At 41.0% G+C, this 26,230-nt stretch overlaps 1 protein-coding gene across 1 annotated transcript; it reads right to left on the bottom strand.

The window, feature by feature from the left end:
* Positions 1-443: 443 nt before the first annotated feature.
* Positions 444-22,482, bottom strand: LOC308108639 (vesicle-associated membrane protein-associated protein B-like). The gene is made up of 6 exons (XM_080461764.1): positions 22,132-22,482; positions 13,637-13,789; positions 6,008-6,111; positions 4,075-4,155; positions 2,982-3,161; positions 444-827 (listed from the first exon to the last, which is right to left on the bottom strand). The coding sequence occupies exons 1-6, from the start codon at positions 22,187-22,189 to the stop codon at positions 672-674; spliced, it is 732 nt and encodes a 243-aa protein (XP_080317890.1). The 5' UTR covers positions 22,190-22,482; the 3' UTR covers positions 444-671.
* Positions 22,483-26,230: the final 3,748 nt, after the last annotated feature.

The raw sequence follows: 26,230 nt of genomic DNA, 5'->3' as shown, positions 1-26,230 counted from the left end.
ATTTTATCAAAGCCTCTGATTGGAGGAGACAGTGCGATAGCCCTGTGCGTGACGACAACACTGCCCCCACCCACCCACCCACCCACCCCGGCTGTCTGTGTGGATCACCCGTTTATGAACGGCTTCCTTAAAGGGGGCTTCGCTGGAAGGAACGCCTGGTTTTACTGTACAGCGGGGGCAATTACCTGTTCATGTACATCGGCTCTGGCCTCCACCGTTTAGAAAAACAAACAACAATACATTAAAATGACATTCGCACAATTGCAAACTGACTCAGTCACACCACCCTACCTTGCTGGTGTTAAAAAAAAAAAATCCACTGGTCTGAATCACTGGCGTTCATGTTTCCAACCCCCCCCCACCACCACAGAACCGGTCAACTGTATACATGAGACTTTGGGGAAAGGGCCAAAACGATTATGTGATGAGTACGTAGAGGCAAGACCTGTAACATTAGGTTTGTTCATTAAGATGAAGTCGTCGATACCTTTTTTTTTTTTTCTCTCATACGTTACCATTTTGAATTTTTTTTTTTACATAAATGAGACTGAATCAAAACTAGTACCTCCCCCCCACCCAGCAGATATGGCATTTCTGATCCAAAATCCCAGATCCCGTGTTTGTTTTCGTCCCCGGAAAGCATGCTGCGGCCGACCCAACTGCGCTGCGCTCTACAACACCAACTTGCCCACGATGACGCCCACCGCGAAGAAGAGCAGGATGAGGGCCACCGTGCGGGCGCTCAACCCTTCCTCTTTCTTCATGCCGACCGAGCCGTGCTGAGATGACATGACGTTACTCTTCCTCATCCGCAGGCCGTCATCCTCCTGAAGCAGGAAGGGGGGGGTAAAGGAGGGTAAAAGAAATAAAAGAAATAAATGGCGAAGGGAAGTGTGTGGGAAGAGGATGAGGGGGAGCAGCGGTGGGAGATTGAAATGAAGAGAAGAAATAGGGAAAGGAGAGAAACAAGAGACGGAGACGACGTGGGTTTAAAGAGACGGCCAGTTTGTCAATCAGTCAATGAGATACAACCATATTTATTTATTAGCTCAAAGAAACAGGATCTGCTTAAATCTTCATCTGACCCAATCCCCCGAGGAACGCACAAGGCGCCAGGCTTTAACACACTTCATTTCCCAGCAGCGGGTGGGGGGCTCTCTGTTAGTTTAATCTCAGCCGCAGGAGCAGCCAACAGTCGTTTTGCCTCTGGCAAGAACCGAAAGGGGAGGAGGAGGAGGTAGTGGTGGTGGTGGTGGTGGTGGCGGCGGTGTGCGAGAGGGGGACGACTCTTTGTTCGCCATCCCTGTGTGCAAGCGTGTATGAGACTGATTTCCAGCCAAACCTTTTTAAAAACAATTGAAGCCGACTTCAATGATTGTCGCGATTCACAGCACAACTGCTTCAGTGCAAATTTGTTTGCCACTGATTATATATACGAGCTGATGCACTTGCTCTTCACTTTAATGGCGAGTTGGTGTCTTCAAAGAAGTACTGCAGAGGATGGAGAACAATTTGACCCAATCAGACAATACAAACATGAAAAAAACAAAACAGAAGAAAGGGATAATCAGGATAATCAACACTGTCATCTGCTTAGTTTGATGAGACAGAGTAAGTTTTTTGTATGTGTGGGAGTCCTCTGTGGTGGACTGACGACCGGTCCATTGTGTAATCAGGGCTGCGTGTGGGTGAAGACACTCACTAATATGTGTGAAAATAACATTTAACCTTGTGTCATTGAAGGGTTTTGTTTTTTTTAATACTTTTAAAACAATATATATTTATTTCCAGGAAACGCCCTGCTAAAGCAAACGAGCCGAACACTAAGGCGATGACGTTATAATAAAGACTACAAAGATAACACATTTCAAAGGTGAGTAAAACCACCCAGTGTGAAGTAATAACTTTAGGACCATTGTGTTTTCTGCTGCCAATCAGTCAAGCAAGCACTTATTTTATGTTGTTTCGTATCTTTATTTTTGTACTTGTTTTGTGATAGTGTGGGGGGGCCTGGTTTTGAATCACAGTTGTGATAGAAGTCATAAACAAGACAATGGTGCAAGTTGCAATGATTGGTTTAGTTGTGAGGAAGCTGATCTCTTAAAAAAATTTCCAAAACTGATTATGCTTTTCCAGTAATCTCTCTTGATATTGTCGATAAAATACATGCTTGATAACTTCTATCATAAGCAGTGTCCCAATAAGACAACCATACAGTTCATTAACTTGTAGTTTGGATGAATGCAGTTCAGATCTACTCCTCGGCGAAGCTTATATCTAAACCAAGGCAGCAAACTGAATTGAAGCAAGTAAAATACCGCTTCCAGACATTTTCTCCACAAGATTCCCTGTGCTATAACGTTCAGCTCTCGCGTTCTCTCTCTCACACTGGGTTTTGTCTAAAGTGTTGATCCAATGAGTACTTCGTAGCTCATATTATCATGTTTTTGCAAGTAGTAGGCACATTGATTCGAATCATGAGTTAAGGTCTTTGCTGAGCAAGAGCGTTTTGTAGGAAGAATTACATTACCCACGTATATATATATATATTTTTTCCCCACTTTAACATAGTGCGTCTTTTTCACTGGCTGAAGACACTCTGCCATGTGCAGCAGTGGATCGAACCAGCGGCCTTACGATTTGCGTACATCCCACCCTGGATCTGAGTCGCAGTCAAAAATGTGTTTTTGTGAAATATGACCACAGGTTGTGAGGAGGACAAGCAGCAGCTCTCATCATCCCACAGCTAAGAACACATCCCTGATGAGTGAAGCAATTGTTTGAACGATTGGTAAACTTTGATATACGAATGACGTGTTGCCCAGCTGGAGTGGCCACCCCTGCTCACTGATTTCTTCTGGGAAACCCTGTATAATTTATATTATCTGTGAGGATGATATTATAGGATTCATTTCTTTTGCGTAATGGAAACCAACCGAATAAAGAGACTGAAATGCAGGTCCTCCCGTCATCGTACTTACTCTGATCTGTTTGTTTTCTTCCCTTAGCCTCTGAGCCTCCATCTGCAGCCTCTTGCACTCCTCCATGATCTTCTTTACCTCGCCATCATCCAGGGTGGAGCTGAGCGACTTTGCAGACAGCGAGGAGGACTCTGACTTCAGCAAGCTGGACGACATCATCTTGTTAGACTCCATGTCGTGCTGTAAGTGGGTTACAGAGAGACAGGCGTCATAAAGCAGCCAGTTGACTGGGGCTGTTAAAGTGTTTCCGTGGCGATTTTAACCAAGGAGTTGGCTGGTACACAGGTACAGCTTTGTGTTGGCATTTGGGATCTTTGACGCCGACACTGACGTGCAGGAATAAAGCATAGTTTTAATATTTGTGGGAGAGTTCACCCAGGGGTAACTTTCTAAGTAGATCACGCTGGTCTCTATTAGATTTTTTTTCTGGGATCCATGGAGATATACATATATCTCACACAGCTGACAATAAATAGAAAACAACTACTGCAGGTCCTTTTTTCCCCTCCCAGTGGTCATGAAGACAGTTGACGCGACTCATTTTGTGACACAATAACATCTCTGTGGCTGAGAGGAAACAACAATAATAAAACAAGGCGAGATCGGACACGGTGTCTCTCCAGAGCACCGAACAAGCCTCTGAACGTGGCTCCGGCAGGAGGAGCGATGGGATTGTGGGAAATAGTGGGACAAGATGGGGACATAATTAAGACGGTAGAGAAGAGTAGTAACAATTTTAAGACGTACTTGGCGGAAAGATAATTGTTATGACAACGCCAGAGTGTGGAAATAAGAAGAGATAAAAAGTTAACAAGGAGAGCGAAGAGGTGGGAACAAAGGCAATCTTGGGTCGTAAAATATAATCCTGTTGTACTTGGCAAAACCCAGCTGCTTGATGGATAACAAATGACATACCAACAGTTAAGTATACACTGCAGGTCTCTGCTTTGGACAATTACAGTGATTTACCAAATTACGGAAGTAAGCAATGAGATGTTTAATTGTGTTTGATATCTAATCTGTACCAACGGTGAAAGTCTTGCATTGTGGGAAGGAAAAATAAAAAAAAGAAGAGAGAAATATGTGTGCTCACCGGTTTTTCGTTTTCCACTGGCATCTCAAAAACACATCTCAGCTTGGAGTCCATAAGCTCTTCTGGTTTGGCCTCCTTCCACTGGAGACACAAAGGGCCAATAGAAATTAAGCACACCAGCACATTGTTACTTTTACTGCAACACTGTGTGAAGCACCGAAAATCTAAACTACACATCTTTTTACAATCTCAGACCAATTTGGCCTCAGATGTGCTCGCTGCTAAATAATAAACAAATGAAGAGGCAGAACTTTAAAATACAGGTTTTAATGCAACAACAGGGAGATTAAGAATAACAGAATGAGCGTGAAAACATATTGTGCCGCTGATTAGTCGTCAAAAAGGAACTAAAAAAATAAACACTAAAACAAACAAGCAAGATGCTTGCGTTCGTTTTATACGATTTAAAGTTAGAGGTATTTTTTTTCTATAATTCTAGTTCATTTTGCACCACAATAAAGAAACACCTCTTTCTACCAACATCTGCTGGTGTTGATGAGCCGTTTCACTTCAAAGTGTACAGGAATATAACTATTAATTCTTATTTTCATTGCTTAGAAGATGCATATATTATATCATATAGTGGTGTGTGGTGCAGCGTCCGCGTCCAGACGTCTGGTTTCCTTTACCCTCACCCTGGTATTTTTAGCATCAGACCAAAACATGTCAACACAAGGCAAGCCAGACACCTGCCATGAAATATTCCACATGACATAACTTTCAGAACTATTGCAACAATACTGTGAGCTGCTGGGATACATGAACTGCACTGCTTGTGGGGTTATTGTGGTGATATTTTAACCGGCCACGAGCTGGACAACAGCATATAAAATGTACAGCGGTGTAAAAACAGCAGCAGGAACTCCGCATGAAGGGCAATAAAAATGTGCAGCCGCAAAGGGAGGGCACGTCCGACGTCCGTCACAAATCGATCCAAGACCTGCTTTTAAACCTCACCGTGCATCCGTGAACTTTGTGTCACACGGTGTCCATTTCAAATGGACCAAACCTCATAAGTGTGAGGAAAAGATGCACAAGACCCCGAAATTCCGAGATTAAAGGATATCAACACATATAACATACATTTAAGTGTTATTTTTGTAAAACAAAATTTGTTGAACAGCATTAAACTGACAACAAAATGTGACTATTCCTAATGCCAGAAGGGTGGATGAAGGAACAGGAAGAAATGTGCAATCTGACCAAATGTGTTCACTTTCTCTATAAATAGTTGAACAAGACTTTAAGTGAAGTTGGACGTCCTAAAATATGCATATGTGTGAATAATGAGTGCAACAAGTCTTCACACAGCTTGGATAATCTCAGACTGATGCAAGACTTTCAAATGGGGTCGAGAAAACATTTGGCAAGTTTCATGAAGCTAATTTCTTTTTTTTTTTGGTAAATTCTCTGAAAAGGCTGTAATCCAAACCTTTAGCCTCTATAGAAACCGTATGGAGTTGTTGCTCTGCCTCAAGGCAGTTCCTTTTGTAGCTATTTGGTCAGACGGTGTGTATCTTCAAATGTGCTGTTATTCCTTCGAATTCTCAAGATACGTTTGGCACATTAAAGATAATTTACCGTCCGCATACTGGCCAGAGATCGCAAAGATGAGCTTCGGACCACACAGACTGTTATGACTAACCTACGCTCAATGTGTTTTTTATTTTGCGTGTCAGCATCGTCACACAGGCTCACATCCAGGGTGGGAGATTAAGATCAGCCGCTGATATCTTGCGGTGCAGCTCAATGCATGCGCGTCCTGATCCGTTACATTTGGAATTAATCACAAGGTCCTCTTGCGATTAATTGACTACAGTGCGAGTGACTGGGGTGCATCTGTGTCGAGTGTTTTTTTTTTTTTTTTTTGTTTGGAAGCATTAACACACAAACACAAGCTGAAAATTATTCTCAAACGATTCGAGACACTCACCACTCCCTCCATGTCGGTCATGTCGGGAGGCGCTAGCAGGGACTGGACCATGAACTTGTGTTTGCTCTTCTCATTGGGGTCGTAGTCGAAAGGCTGCAGCATAACTGGAAGACAAAAAAAAAAGTATTTTTTTAAAAAGTCAGTGATTTCAGAAGATTCTTTTCTTTTGAGTCGCAATTTTTTAAGTCTGTTGAAAAAGCACGCCATAAATGTGCAGCTAGACTGTGAGGCTCTGTAGGAAAAGACTGTAAAAATGACTTGTGACCAATTGTGGGGCACACTGAGGGCTTGCACGATAAATCTCAAGAGAAAAGTTAAGGGGACAGAGAAGAAAAAAATATATTGTTTTCTTTCATTACCAGAGATGTTTCTGCTTGTTTTTGTAAGAAAGTTTTAGGAGGTAAGCTCTCTTGGGTGGCACCGCTCACAATTCATCCACATGTACATGCAGACACAGAGAGCAAAGACAGTCTGCTCGGTGCGGAAATTTCCCTGCTGCTAACGTTTATAGCACTGAAATGTTTTACTTTGAAATCAATTTGTCTAAATGTATGTGATAACTGTAGGTCATTTCAAGTGGATTATTAAAACTCCCATAGATCCAAGTGCCCACAGAAAGCAGCATGAGTCACGGTAATATATACACTGTCACATTATAGAGTTTGACTGCAGTATTTTCCTTAACTGAACCTGTAGGCCTGAAAAATACACTTTATTAGAAAATATTCATTTAGAAGGATCTTATGAAATACATTTTGCGGTTTGTATGTCAATGTTCACCCATGAAGTTACAGCCAGTCATTATTGCCAGTTCTAATCAACATGAAGAATAATTTGGTTAAATAACACTTTTTAAGTCTTCACTACATGTGAACCTGCAAAGGTAAAGAAATCACAGAGGTCATCGTCAGTTCATCAGTAAACATGTATTACATGTGAAGAAACTGTTCATGTTGTGTTAATGATATAAATGGGGGTGGACGAATCGATATAAATGTAGATGTATTCAAATTTCAGTAACAGTTGTAGTGGATGTTAATTAGGGCTTGAGCTCCTTATTGGCTTTTCTTACATTCTTGGCCTCTTTAGGATCACAGGGTGCTACAAGCAATACACTATTATAACTGAATGGGTATTACAGTCCTGCTTATTACAGTGTACAAAGTCCTCAGTGATTAAAACAGAATGTTCCTTTACTACAATCTCACCACAAGTAAGCCATGCCGCGCCACGACATTGCGTGTAAATGAGGCATTTATGGGAGTGAAACAAACAGGACAGAGACCATCATGAAGCATCTGGGCCAGAGCTGATTTTTGGGTGAGACATTAAAATAAGTAGCAATGTAGTTGGGGGTGGGGGGAAATGGGGATGCTATGTTGCAAAGACTACACCCCACAATCCTGCGTCAACACAAGCAATAACACTGCTTCCCTCTTCCATCCTTAACCTCACGTCCTATTGTCAGGGGAGTGAGGAAAATAGATCTTGTGTCTTGTTAGTATCATCTGCAGTGACTGTAGAGAACAGGCAGGAACAGAATCGGGTCTGTGAGTGAAGCCCAACAAAAAAAAAAAAACCCTACCCAACAAACAAAAAGGTTTAAAAAAAACATGCTTCGAATGCCAGAACTTAAGCCATTACTTTTACTTCGTCAGCACTTTTGCATCAGTTTTTCTTTCTCAACGCGTGTGTTCGCTCCACGGATTAAATCAGAATTAGCGAGTATCAAATGCCCGCGTATTAGTCACGACTATAAACTAAGGCCTTCACCTCTTTAAGGCTCTGGACTTGCCTCTGCTTCTTGGAAAAAGTTGCGGGGAAGATTTATTTCTATGTCCGTGTTACCATGGCGGCCAAACACTGACGGATCTGCCAATACCCCAGGGGGTAATCTTTCCAACAGCTTCGTCTTTTCCTCCCTTAACATTACACACCGCTTTAACAAAAAGCAGGTGTGGAGTTGGAATATGACTTTAACCCATCACCACATAAGTCCTTTCAGTCATTGCCATGTTATTTGATGTCAGTCCAATGACTGAAACGGTATTTTAGAGTTGTAACAATGATTTATAGTGATCACTTTCTTATGTCCCGGAAAAGTTCTGGACATGCAGAGAGAATGAGAGCAGCTGATTTTCTTCCCCCTCTTTTCTTTGATAATAAAACAGGATGTACTCAACAACACAGATCTTGAAATGAGTCTACGTCTCCAATAACCGCATTATTCTTTGGCTTTTACAGGAAAAAAAACAGGCTAATTTCAAAGCTAAGGCAGGATGGTGTTCGTATGTGGCACATGCCAATTCTCACGAGAGCGAAAACCTTGGAGCTGTAGTGCACCATTACAGCAATCAGTGTAGCCCGATATTGCAAATCAGAAACAGACGGCATGAACAGATTGAGAACGTCCTGTTTCAGTCAAAACCAATTTGTACAGCCATCCACCTTGGGTCCGAGGGGACGATAGTAGAGAATGAAGGCAGGGAAGCTTGTAAGTTCTTTGAGTAACACTGGATGACATTAAAGGCTTCAGAGCTGAATACCAAGACGGAAAACTCACGGCCACCTCATACCTTCAGAAAAAAAAAAAAACACCTTCACAAAAAGCTACTTCAACTAATGGCATGACTTTGTGCGCTTGCTTCTCATTTATGAAAAGAGGCTAATTGTAGTCAACACGGTCGAGCAGGATGGTAACCGCATGCCCGCCTGTTCATGATGACTGAACCCATTAGAGGGCTGAGCAAAAGAGGCCAGAAAACTTTCTTTTCCTGTCACTTAATTAATTGTGTCCTGTGAGAAAAGATGCTCACAACAGGAGTACCACTTCATATTTATACCTTGTCCCATCAGAGGTCCAACCTGGCTCCTGTACAAAAGCTGTGAGTGCAGAATGTTTTCCATACAGGCATTAATGTCCATCTGCTGAAAACAAATCTGTTGTTTGCTCCATAAAAGGCCAGGAAGTAGTTATAGGTTCCTACTCTGCAGGTATTACACCTGTCAGTTTCAGTAAATCTATGAAACCCAAAACTTTATTTTAAGTGTATTTTCAGCTGCAACGTGAAGGAAACAACGCTGTGTTCGACAACATCACAAAAATAAAGAAACAGATGCTGTGCCTCAATAACCTCGTCTTTAAAAAACACAACTTTACATTACAGTGCCACATGAAACAACCTATGAGAAGAAACAGGAAACCTAAACGGCAGACTTGCCACACACACTGATTAATTGAAGCCCGACGTCTAATAAAAGGTGCTCCCTGGTTATGTTATTCAGTCTTACTCAACACTGAAACCTGGTCAAGGATCAGCAAACCTACTGACACCAACATAGCGTGGGAGAGAGGAAGTCGGTGAATTAGAAAGCGAGTTGTGGAGATACGGGCCTGGAGGGAGAACTCACCAGACTGTACACGCAAACTCTCATAAAACGTATTCATATTCAGAGTTCTCGTTCTTGCACGCTCTCACACTCCTGATTGTGCTCTCCTGGGTCTGTCTTTCTCAATGAAATTCAAAAGGGAAAACAAAGCACACACTATCCACCACCAGGCCTGTTTCAGGGTGAGAAATAACCTACTTCAATCCAGCGCATTTAGGAAGGAGTCAGCTACCGCTTACGTTGAATCGAAATAGTATTCATACCGTGAGATTTTCTACAACTTGTCTGGTTACACCACAAGCTTTACTGCATTTCATTGAGAATTTATGGGATAGACCGATAAAACGTACAACAGGATTGAGAATGATATATTATTTAAAAAAAAAAGAAATCTGAAAAGATCACAGTGCATTTGTATTCACTGCGCTGTACTCTTGAGAGCCCCACACAAAATCCAGTGTGCAATTATCTTCTGGTGACGAAGTCACACAACTAGTAAATCGGGTTCACGTGTTTGTAACTCACAGCTCAACACTAATGCTGCTGTTCTGTGAAGGCCTCCGAGTTTTGTTCGAGAACCTTTGTGAACAAAGGCCATTGTGAAAACAAAAGGAACACACAGGAGAGGACAAAGGAAAAAGTTGGGGAGAAATTCGGAGCAGTATTTTTATGTTTTCATTTTTTAAATCCCAACGTTTGAGCATCATTTTCTCAGGTGGTACACACTGGAAAAACGTTTGAGGACCACTGGTGCAGATCAAAACACATCCATGTGTTAGACTGGTCAAGCCAAAGCGCAGACCTGAATCCAAACTTTCATTCCAGTTCACAATTATGTACTAGTTTATGCTAATCTACCACAAAATACAGTGAAACAAGACATTTAAATTTGTGGGTGTAACATGACAGTATGTGGAAAAGTTGAGTGGACTCAATGGGTGAAAGAGCTGCAGTGCTCATGTTCATAATAATCGTTCTGTTGTTACACAGACACAAAGGAGATCAGTGTAAGGACACGCTCATAAAATTAAATCCTGGGAGCTGCAATGACTTTATTTAAGATTATCTTTTATCGGGGTGAAGCATTTTGCTTTGTGACATCCCCGGTGTGCCAAAGTCCAAAGTGTGTCCGATGAACTTCTGACACGCTCCCACAAAAAGCCTAATATTTGTGGACGCAGGGATTTTTTTAAAAACATTCATGCCACATACTTTTCCGCTGGGTGCTGCTACATAACACCAATCAAGCTCAGCAACATTCCTGTGGCCCGGGCTACGTTCAACATATACAGTTACACCAGAGCAGAGCTTCAAACGCGCAGTGCGTATCCTGTGCGAAGCCAGCAAATGACACATCATTGGTTTGAAGGTATCCAGTGGCAGACGGCTCACTCTCACCTCCATGTGTCTGAGCAGCTTTTATGATGCTTTGTTGGAAAGTACGGGGGAGAAATGCAAGACAAGTTGACCAAGTAACACATCAGTCTTATTGGACTCAGGCTGTGGGTAGCAGAAACCAACAAAATCGTACTTTTCCTCTCAGATATTCAGAGATATTGCAACGCTATTTTTGGAATGAGCATGCTTTCAGAGTGTCTTTACACAAGGATATTATATTAGTGAGGCAGATGTAACAACCAGGCCGTGTTTATTTCCAGTTGCCTGGCCAGAGACGGAGCTTTTATAAGTCTGGAGGAAGAGCACATTGCATTTATCCTTGAAGTCGAACATTAACATATTAACAAGTCTAACATTTGCTAAACTAAGTTTTGAATGTTCCATTTCCACAGCCAACATTTTGATAGCTCCATTACTTTATGGCAACTGGTTGCTCTATTTTGTTAAGATTACCACCATTTGTATAAACTTCTATTGTATCCGATTGTATTTAATGGTGTGAAACCATTGTGCAACCTCACCTTCTTGAATTAAAACAATTACTTACATTAAATTTAAAGTTCAGTATCAATAATGGAGCAACAGTCAAGCCCCTTAAGATAGCTAAACACTGTGGATTTTCACCATCTCAGACAAAGACAATGGGTGGTCAAGTAGATATCTCTGACTGTGGGTTGGACATTGTGGTCTTATTTTGTATATTGAGTTGTGACCGTGGTTCGTGGATGGCCATTGTCACATTCATGCAAACAACAGCCGGACACAATCCGCTGACAGTTTTAAAAAATTAAGAAAAAGTATTCAAACTGCAGTCTCACTACACTGCACTACCTGACTGCTGCTACAAGCTACAGCTAGGAGCACCCAATATAAATATTAAAGAAAATTACATAAAGTGCTGTACCAAAACCAGAGTTTGCAGATTCCAAAGGAATTAAAATGCTGGTTCACATCCATGTTATTAGGGTACTCCCAAACCAACTTTTTCACTGTAGACAAAGGTTTGGCTTTATTCATTTCACGGCCGTACCAGCAACGTTGTTGTTCTTGCATACTGTATGATGCAGTATGGTATGGTATGTGCGGCGTGACTTTGTTCAGTCAAACTTAGGGATGTACCCAAGTTCAGAGATCTGCATTTCCTACTGTAGCAGGTTTTAAACCTACCAGAATCCCCAAATCACACACATGCACCCACACAAAAAGTCTGTTGGAACTGAAATAGTAAAGATTTTTTGACAAATCACAAAACTCAGAAGAAAACCAAGTAAAATGTCTTAAAGACACAGTAGGTATTAGAATAAGTTTAATAAATTAAACAGCAGTAGAACTCATGAAACTTTAATTTAATCTTATGTGTCTTTCAATTGTAACAGTGACATAAATCCATTTTGATCTGTAATATAAAATGTGCTTCTTATTAATTTTTTTTGTATTCTTATTGAAGACAATATAAACAATCATTTGGGGATCTGATCAGTGTTCCATACTAAACTAAAGGTGTGATCTTAGTTTCGGTATCTACATCAGTAGACCAAAAGAAAACAGCCAGCACACAAGCGTGTAGTTGTACTGACTCTTTAGTTTTAAGGTACACTCCCTTCTGTTATGTTGACTAATTCAATGCAGGCATGTCAGACCTTTATAGAAAAATGTAAGTGAAAAAAAACTGCTGCAAACCTTTCTCGAAGGACATTCGTGCATTCCCCTACTGGAGTGTAAATTAGACTGTATGAGTGTCAGATGTGAGAGAACGTCCTTGCGTGGCCTCTGCTCAAAGCAAATGTCCTGAATGTTTTCTGAGCCAGTGGACTATGTGCATTCTCACACATTTTGGCCTGCATGCAAACGTCTGCAGAGAAGTTTGCACTTGTGTGTGTGTGTGTGTGTGTGTGTGTGTGTGTGTGTGTGTGTGTGTGTGTGTGTGTGTGTGTGTGTGTGTGTGTGTGTGTGGCTGGCATGAACTTCCTCCGCCTGCCAACAGATCCAACAACTGTGCTGTAACCACTTTCTCAGAAAAGCCATCTCATTTTGGGACTCGAACCCATGACCCTTCTCAGCCTAAATTAGGGTGAAAAATGACAGCCACTGTCAGAGTGCACTCGTTTGGTTTGTCACCCGCTGCTGCCTGCAGACACTAGTGGCACAGATTGCAGTTGTTGACACCAGATAAGGGAGGTTGTAAAATGAGTCTGAGGCTGTAAATGGCAGAGGCGGCACAGTGTGGAACCATTAGCCTGTACCTGTCTCCCAAGTCTCTACATAGAGAGACTGAACCAGGAATATATATATATATATTTTTTTATAATAGTATTTATGTTCAAAGGAGCTTTATTTTAACAACAAACCACATTTACCAAAATTAGAGTTAACATTGGCAGATGTTTTCCCTGTGATGAACTGGAAGCGTCCTTGGGGTGTACTCTGTCTTTTGTCCTGTGTTAGACTGACTGGAACAAAGTAAATGTAGAAAATCAGTGGTTGGAAGGATTACCGAAAACAGTCAAAAACAATCTCTCCAAAATATTGATTGAGTATGCAGTGCATGTATATCACAAGAGAAGAAGAAAATTATATTATGAAAACATATTAAGATTAAATTATAATTTCTTATAAAGAGTTAATTAATCCATCATCTCGTTTTCTTCTTTCTCGCATGTCCGCCACATGGGGATGCATTGGCAGCGTGGAGAGCAAATAGTCCAGACACCTCTGCTTAAGTTAGGTAGTATAGACAGCACTTGCATGTCTAAGTACATTGCAAGTGCCTTGACAAACAAATACAATTACTTGCAGGTAATCATAATGACCTCAACACAGTCCCACCTCCCTCTTCCTTACCTGAGACGTTAATTGAGGTGCCAGCATCGATGATTCCACTGTTTGGCCGCACACAGTACCGGCGCGGCGCCGTCGTCTTCACCTTGAAACACACATTCCTGTCTGTAGGGTTGGAGAGCTTGAGATTTGTGGTGACCACGTCTGAGAATGGACCTGCGAACAAGGTAAATATCGTAAACAGATAAATTACTTGACTATGATGGTCTGAGAAGATCAGAAATGATACGCCCTCCAAAGTAAAGAACCATAACTTCAGACATTTTTTATTCGAAAAAGATAATAAAGAGACTGATGAAAGTTAGAAAAGGCTCAAATTTACCACACATTAAATTACAACAAATCACTTACATTTGTTTTACTTTAATTGAGATGTCAGCCAAAGACATCAGTGAGTGATGATCTCACACAATACAAATTCCTAAACACCATCACTCAGTTAGAATGCTTGGATGCCAAATTGTTGTACAAATTGATGGATGAGAGTCATGGAGAATAAACTCAAAGAAGCTTGTAATGTGTGTGAGCGGTGCAGCGACAGAAAATACAAACTTTTCCAAGCAAATGAGAAAAACTGATCAAAACTGATCAAAATACAAATCCATCATCCATCAGTAGCTCTGATGAAGGATCACATTCAGAAAAAGATAGGCAACAGGTAGGTAATGTGAATTTTGCAACATTAGATTTCACTGAAAATCTGATCGATACATAAATGACAAACAAGCCTAAATTGGCCTTTTCATTACAAGTTTAAATCAAATGGCTTTCTGAATATTGTGTGTCAAGTGTGAACATTTGATTAAGCACAAGTTTTAGGCTGAATGCGCTGTCTGATCAAACGTGAGCAGATTGAATTTAGGGGATTTGCTCAGACGCCGACGGTGCTGACTAGCCAGCAGTGTTATTCGAGTCAGTGAATTCCCATTTATAAGAGTGTTTTCTCTCTATGGCAGCACTGCTCTCTCGTCCATTAAAACCTAAAAACATAACATTCCAGTGAATCACGGGTGAGAACTGAACTACTTCAAGTACGTCACACTTACAAATGAGGCCATCCGTTTTCCTTTTAACATCTCTACAGCTTGATGTTGAATACTGGTGTCTCTTGTCTCGATGAGGAAAAACAAATGTAATATCAAATCAACTAAACTGTGTATACACTTATAAAACAAAGTTATATTACAGGGACAAAAAAGACGCTAATGCAGTTTGGCATCAGCAAATTACAGCCATCAATGTTGTTGGAGGCCACATCAGCCCATGGATCCTCCAAAGACATCTGTATCGAGTTGCAAAGATTTGTCAATAATGCAGGAAGCCTTCACTAAAACAAGCACCAAGAAAACCAAAAAAAATAAATAAATACAAACTGAGCCAACCTAAATGGTAAAGGAGGGGTTATGTGAATAATTGATGCAGATTGCAGTCCCAGATTTTTAAGTGTTTTGTATAAAGTTAACTCTAATACATTTTAAAATGGTTAATGATTTCTCCTGTTTAACTTTTTGGACATTTTTCAATAATCCATGTTTTGATGTATGGAAAACCTGATTTGACATCTTTGAAAAACTGGCAAGACTTTTGATTGGTTATGAAATTCAGAGTGTTGTGGTACCACTGGACCTTGATGTCGGAGGCTCAGGTGGACAAACAGCAGGTTCAACAATCACTGTTAGCTGTTAATCTTGTCAGCTTCAAGACACCATATTGAGATGATTTGAGTTTTGCGTTGAGACGCATCATCTGGCTGGAAGAAGCCGTAAGTCAATGGAAATAATACTTAAGAAGGCGGTGATGTTTTAACAAGGCTGATTGGTACCAATGGGTCTAAAGTGTGCCAAAGGCACACCATTACTCCCCTCCCAACACAAAAACACCACCCTGATCCATTTATATGAGGCAGGGTGGACAAATCATTTTGTGTTGTTCACACCAAATCCTGGCTCTATCACCAAACTCTCTCAGAAGAAATCAAAACCAATCAACATTTCACATTTTCTCTTTTCCCTGTTTTTACGTGATTTGTAGCCTCAGTGTTTTGTTTCGAGCTTACAGGGGAGGCACCCAGGGTGGTCTTCTTCTACCTTGTCCCATCTGCATCAAGTTTCAACGTATCGTGTGTAAGAGAAGGTCTTCAGCAGGCTGGAAGGGTTGCTTTTTTGAGCTACTGTTACTTTTCTGTCACTTTCAGCCTGTCGGAATACTGTGGAAGTGGGCGGATAAATTATCTGCAGGACTGATCTCCTCAACAGTTGTATACAGTTAAGTTGTATGTACTTGACAGTGGAAGGCTCAAAGTGGAGTCTATCCAGGGAATGCAGGGGATATTGTTCTGCTTTACAAGAAATGCTTTAAAAATCCACACAATTGCTTGATGGATTTCCAAATTAGAATTTGGGGATTTCAGCATAGTATTAATTGTCCATTACTGTAGCAGTTCAGTACTCTTGGTTAAACAACTTCTCAAGATATTAGTAATCACTCATAGCTCAAGAAATGACTTACTATCTTTTAAAAACAGATCTGTCAACCATCTTTCTGATCTTTTTAAAAACTGACAATGCAATTTAACAGTGGAGAAACTCTTAATTATACAGACAATTCATTCACTGCAAAGATCTTTTCAACGCTCTGGAGAAACTTGAAAAATATAGGCTTCAGAAGCAGTGACAACTCCATTATTCAGACCAGTCAGTCAAACAAAAATCAGTAAGCCATGCAATGTTTGTAATCGGCAGGAATCTGCAGATTTAGATTAAGATTGCCCTGCAATTACAGCACGCTGCCATCCCGTTTCACTGTGTTATTCAGTCTGTTGCTGAAACTATTTTCTGCTTCAAAAGAACAGTCACTCGTTCCAGCCAATCAGCAGCGCCTCACTCGTGTTTTTACCATCTATTGAGCTGATGTGTGTCAGTGGTATTAGTTTTTAGGAAAAGCTCATTTTTCTTGAGGGCAGCTATACATTGTGTGAAAGACGAGCCAATGTGGTGACAACTTTGATTGTGAGAGGGGTTTGCGGACAGCCGTTGTCACAGTCGTGCAACCACAGGCAGTAGGACAAAATCATCTGACAGTGTCAAAAAGTTCCGTGTAGCCGTCTCACTAAACTCCAAAGTGTGACTTCTGCTACAAGCCACGACTACTACCAACCAAGAGACAGAAAGCAGAATATGACATTACAATTGAAACAACGCCAGCACTGCGCCAAAAGCACGAATATGTCCACATTCTCCCATATTAAGTATTTTTCACGCAAATACATAGTACTAGGATAACACATTCATTCTTTATTCACTTCATTTATTTCTTTAAGATACTGATGGCATATGTAGATGATGTTCAGAATAACACTGTTACTCTTCGGTAGTCAATACATCACAGCAGTTGTCACCGTCAATTGACTGGAGTGGATATACTTATAAGACTCCAAAACGGTCACAGTTTGAAAGAGCTTTTATTAAGAATATGCTGATTTAAACAGTGTAGTTCATCTTTGTAAATGTGCTCTTCAGAGGGGATTTTCTCTGGCACAGAGGACCTCAAGCCAAACTCCAAGAACATGACAGGTTCAGTTATCTTTTCCTGCCTGGAAGACCAGTATGAATGTACACGACTTTTGTTTGACATGCTGCATAAAATCTAGGCTGTGTGGATTATGTCAGTCGCACAGATATTTATGAATATACCCACTTCCTTCTCACTTAACTCTCACTATCAGAGCAAACAACACTTTTCATCCTAAAAAAACACAAGTGAATGGATTTCCACCACCAGGTAAGTCCTTATTTTTAATTTTGCTTGTAATGACAGGAACAAATAAAATATGTTTAATATGAAAGGAAGATGAATACTAACATACCTAAATGAAATGTGACTGAAGAAGTGTCCCATAAGAAAATCCTGATTCTAAAAAACTAAACTGTTATTGATACATTGCACATTTTTAGACGTCTTAGCAGATATCCACGAGTGCCCCCTGACAAAATATCAGTATCACAAGTCATTACTTTAGTTCTGTTATTTCTGGCAATGGTTTCATTATTGACACAACACTCAAGCAAGTGGGTAATGAATCCAGGTAGTTAACTGGCAAGCGTTAGTCACTTCTTTGTTTTTCCAGTACTTCGAGTAAGAACGCAGGCTAATTCATAGTCAAGTGAGTGGCAATGACGAATGAATGCATGATTTCCCAAACATAGCAGACACAGAGTGCCAAAACTACATATTTTACAGTCAGACGTGCGGAAACTGAGTTCAGTTTTATAAGTTTTAGGTTTCTTTTCTTAAACTGAGCATAAATGATCCTGCCTGAAAAATAAGCTCTAAATTTGTGTCAGTGCGCAGTCATAAGATCTGGCGATTATATAGTTCGTGATCTGAAAGGCATTCCAACACAATACCTCCACTAGCCGATTTGGCTTTTGATGGTTTGGGTTCTAGGGTTTTTCAAGCCACAACTCCATCCATTCATCCTCTCTACCTCATGAATCTAACTCAGTGTACAGCAAAAGATCAGCTAAATAGTGTTAAGCAGTTATTTCAAACATTTAATTTTCGTCTATGATGAAAAATCACCCAGTCCATCCATTCCAGCCTTTCTTATTGGGTATAACAATAGTAATAACAAAATAATTGTACGGAGTGTGTCGTTTGCCATTGAGAGAAATACACTCACCCTGCATGAAAACATGAGGTTGTTTCTGAATTAACACATACACCAGATTCCAGATAAAGTTTCAGCTCAGAAAACATTCAGAGCAACTGACACTTCCCTTCATTGTTGAGGAAAGACAGAGGGGAAATTCAGACCCTTGCAAGCTTGGCTTTACTTCTAAAGCCCTTTAATGAAAGTGACTCACACCACTGACTACTGTACACCTGATCTACCACTTCCTGAAACTTTCTCAGGATATCTTCCAACTCAGGAAAACCACAAATAGCAGTCAAAACCTATTATGAGTAGTTGAGACGTGAAGCTGTCAGCTCTCAACTAACGTGCCATTCGTAGAAATGGTGCATCAGGAGGAGGAGAGGGACTTCTGTGAAAGATTTGATAATTTTACCCCTGGCGACGATGAAAATTATTAAAAAAAAATTTAAAAGACTGAACATTCAGAATTACATTGTCCACAGATGGTCTCAGCCACAGCCAAGTTGTTATTAGACCAAGTCACTATTTCCTGAGTCTTCACACTGCATGCCTACATATTACTTGAGGGCCAAGTAGGCATGTGATTCATGGTATTATGTAGTATACAAAGACACATAGTGCCTTCTGTCTGGCCAACATCGAACCATCAACACATCTGATTCACAACTTAACATACATTTTTCTGCAAGTGGCGGTAGCTGTAAATTTTAATCTGCCACCATAAAAAGTCATATGGAACTATTTTCTGAGAGGAAGAAGAACAAGGTGTTCCGCAACAGATGGTTTTGGCCCCAACAGATCTCAACATCGTCGAGTCAAGTCTGGGATTACATGAAGAGAAAAAATGAACTGAGACAGACTAAGTCTACAGAAGAAAAATGAGCCAAATTCTCTAAAATGGTTGAACCAAATACCTTGAAAACTGATCCACGGTACTAAGAAGAAATCGTACCTCTTCAAAGGGGAGGGTTTGTTTTTTTTGGGTTTTTTTACTGCACTTAAAATAAAACATGTTGAACTAATAATGGCATTTTCTTTTTTAAATCATTTTCACATTAGCACTTCAGTCTTACACAGCATTTCTCCACAATATGTAATAATTCACACTTTGAGGAGTTGCTTAAAACATTTTAGCCAGCGATCATCAGCCAAGTCAATTCACCAATCGTACATTTGTGAAATTGTTGAAGGCCATCGAATCAAAGCGAAACGAAATAAGAAGATAAATTGCATTAAAAAAATGAAACTGCCATGATTTGGTAGATAACTCTTAAAGTACAAGTCATAAAACAAAGTGATAAACACAATGGGGGTTTAAGAGCTCAGAGCTTGAAGATCAGACCAAAAAGCGAGCTGGAAAAGTACTGAGAGAGTAACACATTTGTTTCTGTGTTTTCCTGCAGAATGATGTAGTTCGTATCCCATGATTTTCAATGGTTATATGATGGGAGCAGTAGCTGAAGTAACTTAAATACAAGCTTTTAGAATTCATGATCAGTCAAACACAATATCACGTTTTGCCGATTGCTCATGTTGGTGACACATTGAGGTGTACAAAGAAAGTGGGAAAGAGAAAATAATAGCCGGGAAGAAAGTACAAGAGCCTGAATATTATTTGCAACAAACAGGTTTCTCAAGCATAACCACTTCTTAATTGAGTTGAATGCAGTGTACATTGTAACAATACAAGTAAATCAGGTAAAGTTTCAAGTAAAAACTTAGAAAAAAAGTATAAACCGGGTGTAAACTGTACAATCTAGCAGCTCTGAACAGGAGATGTCCTGGTCTTTTGAATATGTTTTGTTCATTATCAAAGTTTTCTGGTTTACTGAAACAACATCTACACTGAGTGGAGACAAAAGTAGTTCAGACAAGTTTGGGGCTTTTACTTCTTAGACTTGATTCAGATCTCACTTTAATTATGGTCTGACAACACGCGGTATGTTTGGCCTGTGTCGAATTTACATTCCTCTCAAACAAGAATATATATGCACTGTTTTTTTCGGTGCATTGTTCAATTGTTCATAATGCATTTCATTTTTAAATAACTATCAAGCGATAACTCATCAGAATTCTGGGCTGTCAGAAGCAGGAGTCATGTAAATCTGCTTAACAAATATGTACAAAGGCAAAAGCTATTTGCCTCTGTCCTTCTTTACAGTCATCACACAAATGTAAAGCTTGAGTGGTATCCATATTTACTATCCAGTTATATATAAAGTCTCTTCCATCCGTCTTGTTATCGGGGGATCATTTTCCAAGTAACTAGATCTGTGGCCACTTCCCCCGAGGTCTAATAAAATCATAATTTGAAATAATATAAAACAGCCATCAAAAACAGTCTATTTTGAGACTTGCAGTCTTGTTCTCCCTTTCACTGAGTCTATCCATCCAGTTTCTTTTTTTTTTACCAAGATCCAACTGAGTCGTGGCCAAAGAGCCGATCCCAGCTGATTATGAGTGAAGACAGGGCACAGCCTGGACAAGTCGACAGTCCATCATACAACAGAGAGACAGATAATAATACACATCTAGTCAAAACTTCTGGCAATTCATAGTGGCCAATTAGCCTCCAATGCATGTTACTTTTGTTTTTTACACTGTGGGAGGAAACGAGAGTTTCGAACAAACCCGGAAAGTATGTATTTTCTTGGTGCACAACCCAATCTCCTGTCTGTTCTGCTTATGTTTTCTACAACATAATTATGTATTCAGATCTCTACCCTACAAAAAATGCAAATGATTACAAATGGACTGTCTCTACTATGTGCTGCTGCCACTTGTTAGAAATCAGTCTTGTGGCATGCAAAACAATCCTCTAAAATCCAAAAAGAAAATTACAAATACCATACAACTGTCTTATAACTCGTAGATGCAGTGATGCATTTAGTTTCTTGACAACTTCTAGCTCCTGTATCAAACAGAGGCTTTCTTCGGTTGTTTTTGAGGTAAAATGTGAGTTTCTGTTAGCTCTACAAAGCACACGTCTCTGACCACACAGAGGAGTGGAGACCAACAGCTGATATATAAATGCCCTACCCGAGGCAGTGTCTGCTCGATAAATTGGTGAAAGCAAAACTTCTTCCTTTATCTTTTCACTCCTGAATAGAAGGAGCGATAGTCCAAAGTGTGCAAAGAGCTTTGTTGTCAGTTGCAAAGCGGATGCATCAGTATGTGTGTTTATGTAACATTGTCTGGGCCTAAAACAACGTGACATCTCACAGCCAAATGTCGAGACCCACCAAGATGTCTGACCCCAACTGCAAAGCCCAGTCGATGTGAATGACAAGTTCTTAAAAACACACTGAGCGGCAGTGTTTGTCCAGTTATTTCGTCCTGTGGAGTGTCGAGTTATTAAATGACAGCTGGCTGAACCAACAGAGCAGAGCAGCCAATCACAGAGCCAGCTAACGAGAGCTAGCCACAGCCGCTAAGGATGTTGCAGGCTGACGGTGACCACATTAAGACGTGGATCGTGTTGTCATTTGTTTATTGTGATTGCCGATTACACGGGGATACACGCTGGGTGTGTTGTGGTTCTGAATGGCCCCAGGAGCGGTGACGAATGTGGGGCAAGGCCTGGCTAGTTCGGCGGCGAGAAGCTAATCCAGCTCGCCCTGGAGCTAGCCAGCTAGCAGCGAGTTGACCCGTCGTCCTTTCAAAGCCGCTTTGCTTCTTCGTTATAAGCATAATGTTGGTGAAAATGTGAGCTGCAGCACCCCTCCGGTTTGGTTACCGTGACAGGGGTCGACCCCCCCTCCGGCAACACACAACTAACCCTCCTCCCTTCCAAACCGTCACCCCCTCCCATCCACAGCCGGGCCCTCCTCCCCTCTCTTACCTCGGAATTTCAGTTCGTGCGGAGGCTCCAAGAGCAGAACCTGTTCCGGCCTGGCCATATCCCAAACAGCTGGAGCGGGGTGATCGCGCTGCAACCAGTTCCTGTCGGTTACCCCCGTGTTAGGACGTGGTGGAGAGCCGTAGCGTCAACGCCGTGAGTTTATCAATGAAATTAGCGGCGGATATCCCGTCCCCCCCGGTCACTGCTGCTACTCGAGCTGCTAAGCGGCTGTTGTGATGCAGCAGGAAGAGAGCGCGAGACAGCCCGGTGACGTCACTGCCTCTGCATAGCACTCCGGCCTCACCACGTCGACGTCGTTCTCCCTCCCCTCTTCTCCTCTCCCCCTCCTCCTCCTCCTCCTCCCCCTCTTCATCCTCACCCTCCTCCTCTTCCTTCTCCTTTACCCAGCATCACCCACAGTGGAAACCATGGCCTGCTTTAGCCCCAGTTACCTCTGCATTGGCAAATTCCATCCCAGACACTGCAAATTAAATGCAATTTCCAACTACTTATCAATTCTCTTCTTGTTTCTTAAATGCAATTGTTTGAGGGCACAACCTGAACTGGGAACTGAGCAGAATACAGACCACCACGCACCTAAAACTTCAGGTTTTATTTTAACTTAATTTTCTTTATTTGTCTAATCTCTTTTGTATTTTTGATTTGATTCCATTGTATCGTTTGTTGATGCTGCTGGAACTGTGGGTTTTCCCACTGTAATTTAGGGGTGACCGTAGCACCGTCCTCCAATGACCATACTCATATGTGTTCTTGTGTAAGTCACCTATGCCCAAACTGCAACTACTAAAGGATGAGTTATATTTTTTTGTGCGTGAATCCATCCATCCAGATCAATCACATTATCCAGTGAAGTGTCCCTGGGTGCTGGAGCTAACTGAAAGTAGGGTACACCCAGGACAAGGTGCCTCTCAAACAGAGACACCCGTGTCTGTCCACGAGCAATTTAACATGAGAGGTGGTGGGGAGGTTGTGAGGGGTGGTGGTGCAGAACTGTATGAATGAATGCCTCTGTTTTTAGAATGTCGAGCACCCAGCACTGTACTTCATTTTAATGCATTCTATACATAATCTAAAATTGTTCTATAAATAAACATTGATGTTTAAAAGAGAGAAACCCCCATACCCAGACATGGCACAGAAAGGCTCAGACTGGAATTGAAGCGAAAACATTTTTCCAACGACGGCAGGTGAACTAACCAGTCCCCCTCCATGTCTAACTACATGACTCAATGTGACAAGCAGTGGAGAAAAAAATCTTTAAGATTTGTATAATAAGGACAATAAGAAAAAAAAAAAAAAAAGTTTTTTAGTTTGTGGTGTGAAACCGTGAAAGAGACTGAATGTAAAAATCAAGGAATGTGTAAACAAAAATACATATGTATGCACATGGCGCATCTCAATAAATTATAATATATTTAAAAAGTTAATTTATTTTAGTGATTTAATTCAAAACGGGAAACTTGATGTATGACATAGATCATTCCACTCATAATATTTCAAGCATTTATTGTTTCAAATCTTGATGAATATGGCTTTCAATGAATTAAAACCCAGAATATAGTGTCTCTGGGCATTACAACATTATGATAGACATAAAAAAAAAAAAATGATTTCAACATAAAAAGGAAGTTGGTCTATTGAAAGGTATGTCCGTGTACATAACACCATATGCACTCAATACTTTGCCGGGGCTCTGCTGAGGCGTTATTGAAGCCCAGGTTGCTTTGATAGCCGATTCAGCTCACCTGCATTACTTCTCTGTCATCTTCCTCTAACGCCACATGCATTCTGTGTGGCGCTTAGATCAGGTGGGTTTGTTGGCCAGTCAAGCACAGCTATAAAAAACAGGTGGTTTTAGCAGTGTAGGCAGGTGCTACATCCTGCCAGGAAATGAAATCATTATCTCCATGAAGCAAGGGGAAGCTCTAAAAATGTTCTGGTTGATGGTCCCATTGACTTCAGACTTCATAAAACAAAAGCGGACCAACAGCAGCAGATGACATGGCTCCTCAAACCATCACTGACTGGAAACTTCACATTCTGTGCCTCTCCACTTTTCCTCTACATTCTGCAACCTTCATTTCCAGATGAAATGCAAAATTTACTCTCATTTGAAAAGAGGCCTTTGGACGACTGGGCAAACGTCCCGTCCTATTTTAGAGAAAGGGTGGTATTTAATAGAACATACTTCTTCCCATTTCTTTTCAGACATGCAAACACTGTGTATTGTATTATATTCTCTGGTTCTCTCACTTTTTTGCTTCTTATGTAATGTGTTTTATCCAATATGTGACTATTGTGTTCATTTGTTGTTAACATGTTCTCAATAAATTGCTCCAAACTGCTGAAAAATTTAAGAAAAAAAAGAAGAAAAAAAAAGATGCTTTGCGACTGACAACCTGTTCAGAGTGTTCTCTGCCTTCGCCCATAGCCAGCTGGAATTGGCTCAAGCTCCCCCTGACCCAATTTCCGATAGAACGATATGAAGTATGGATGGATGGGATGAGGGCCACACTCTGTGGAGTTTGCATGTTCTCCCCATGTGCATGGGTTTCCTACAGGTACTCCGGTGTCCTTGCACAGTCCAAAAATCTTGATGTGAGGTTAATCGGTGACCCTAAATTGCCCGTCGAGGGTGAATCCTGTCCTCGGCTCCAGTGCCCTGCTAACCTAAACAGGATGGATGGATGGATGGATGGATGGATGGATGGATGGATGGGGCATAATATCTTTCCTGGGGCCATTCAGAATGTAGTTTTCAAATTTCTTCTCTTTCTTGATACCAGATCTGCCCAAATTATGTTCATTCTTTATTCTTGAGTACATAAGATTTAAATACAAATAGATCAATTCTGCATATTTTGAGCATATCAATAAAACAACCAAACATTACAAAACTGCAAGAACATTTTCTACTGAAAAAGAAAAGAAATGTCTCCAACCACTCATCCTATATACAGCTTTATCCACCTTAGAGTCGCAGGGGGACGAAAGTTCGGGCCAGACAGACAATCCGACACACTCACACATCAGACACATGTTTTTGGTCTGTGGGAGGGAATGGGAGTACCTGAAGAAAACCACACACACACACACACACCCAGGGAGAACATGCAAACTCCACACAGAAAGACTTAAATTAGGTTCCTTCCTGCTAGACTCCAATCAACATTTTATCACTTTTATCTTAAATATATATATATATTCTTTCTCATCATTATTGTTTAATGAAGGTCAAATTTGATGACAAACCCTCCATAAACTAATTTTCACAAAATTAAAGAGGGTCCAAAGTGTCTTATTGTACCACGTCATGTCACACAAAGCTGTTCTGTGATCCTTCTCACGGTGCAGGAGCAAATCTCATAAAACTCCACTCCACTGTACATCTTTTATCTGTGGCACAACCATTTCAAATTCTGGTTTTCCTTGGAACAAATCCATGCTCAGTGGTAAAGTGATTCAGAGTAATTGATTTAATAAGTACAATTTTCACCTGACAATTTAGGTTGTATATTTCCTTTTTGTTTACACAATTATATTCTTAATCTGCCCTCAAGCCATTAATTTTAATCCCAGAAATGTGCATTTAATTGCCAAAGGAGCAATAACAAACAGATGCGTTGCCGAATCACAATTAGCCTCACACTTTGCGTACGCTTTAAGAGCGAGATAGATTTGAACTTTTGCCGATTTGAAAACTTGCTGAGTGCTTTGACTCCAGACAACCGTGCTAACAACCGTCCGGGGGGGGGGGGGGGTGGTTAGTAGGGGATCTGGAGGTTGTTAAACAGTTGTTCTGCCTCTTCAGCGCTACTTAAAGTGCAGTGAAAATCTCTCTGGCAGGCAGACGCACATCTCAAGTGTCATATTTATATATATAAATAGCCGGGCAGCTGGCTGCCAGCTGAGCAACACAACCAATCGCTAACAACACGGTCACTGAATCCCCAAGGACCACATTAACGCCCACATCCCTCCTGGGCTTCACTAAGGGGAGTGAAGAACTTCACAGCCCCTGCAGGTGCATACCTGGTCCCTCTTTTTCCTTTTTCACACACACACACACACAACACAG

Source organism: Lipophrys pholis (genome assembly GCF_963383615.2).
Source record: "Lipophrys pholis genome assembly, chromosome: 4".
Lineage (NCBI taxonomy): Eukaryota > Metazoa > Chordata > Actinopteri > Blenniiformes > Blenniidae > Lipophrys > Lipophrys pholis.
This window is presented reverse-complemented; position numbering and strand designations above follow the sequence as displayed.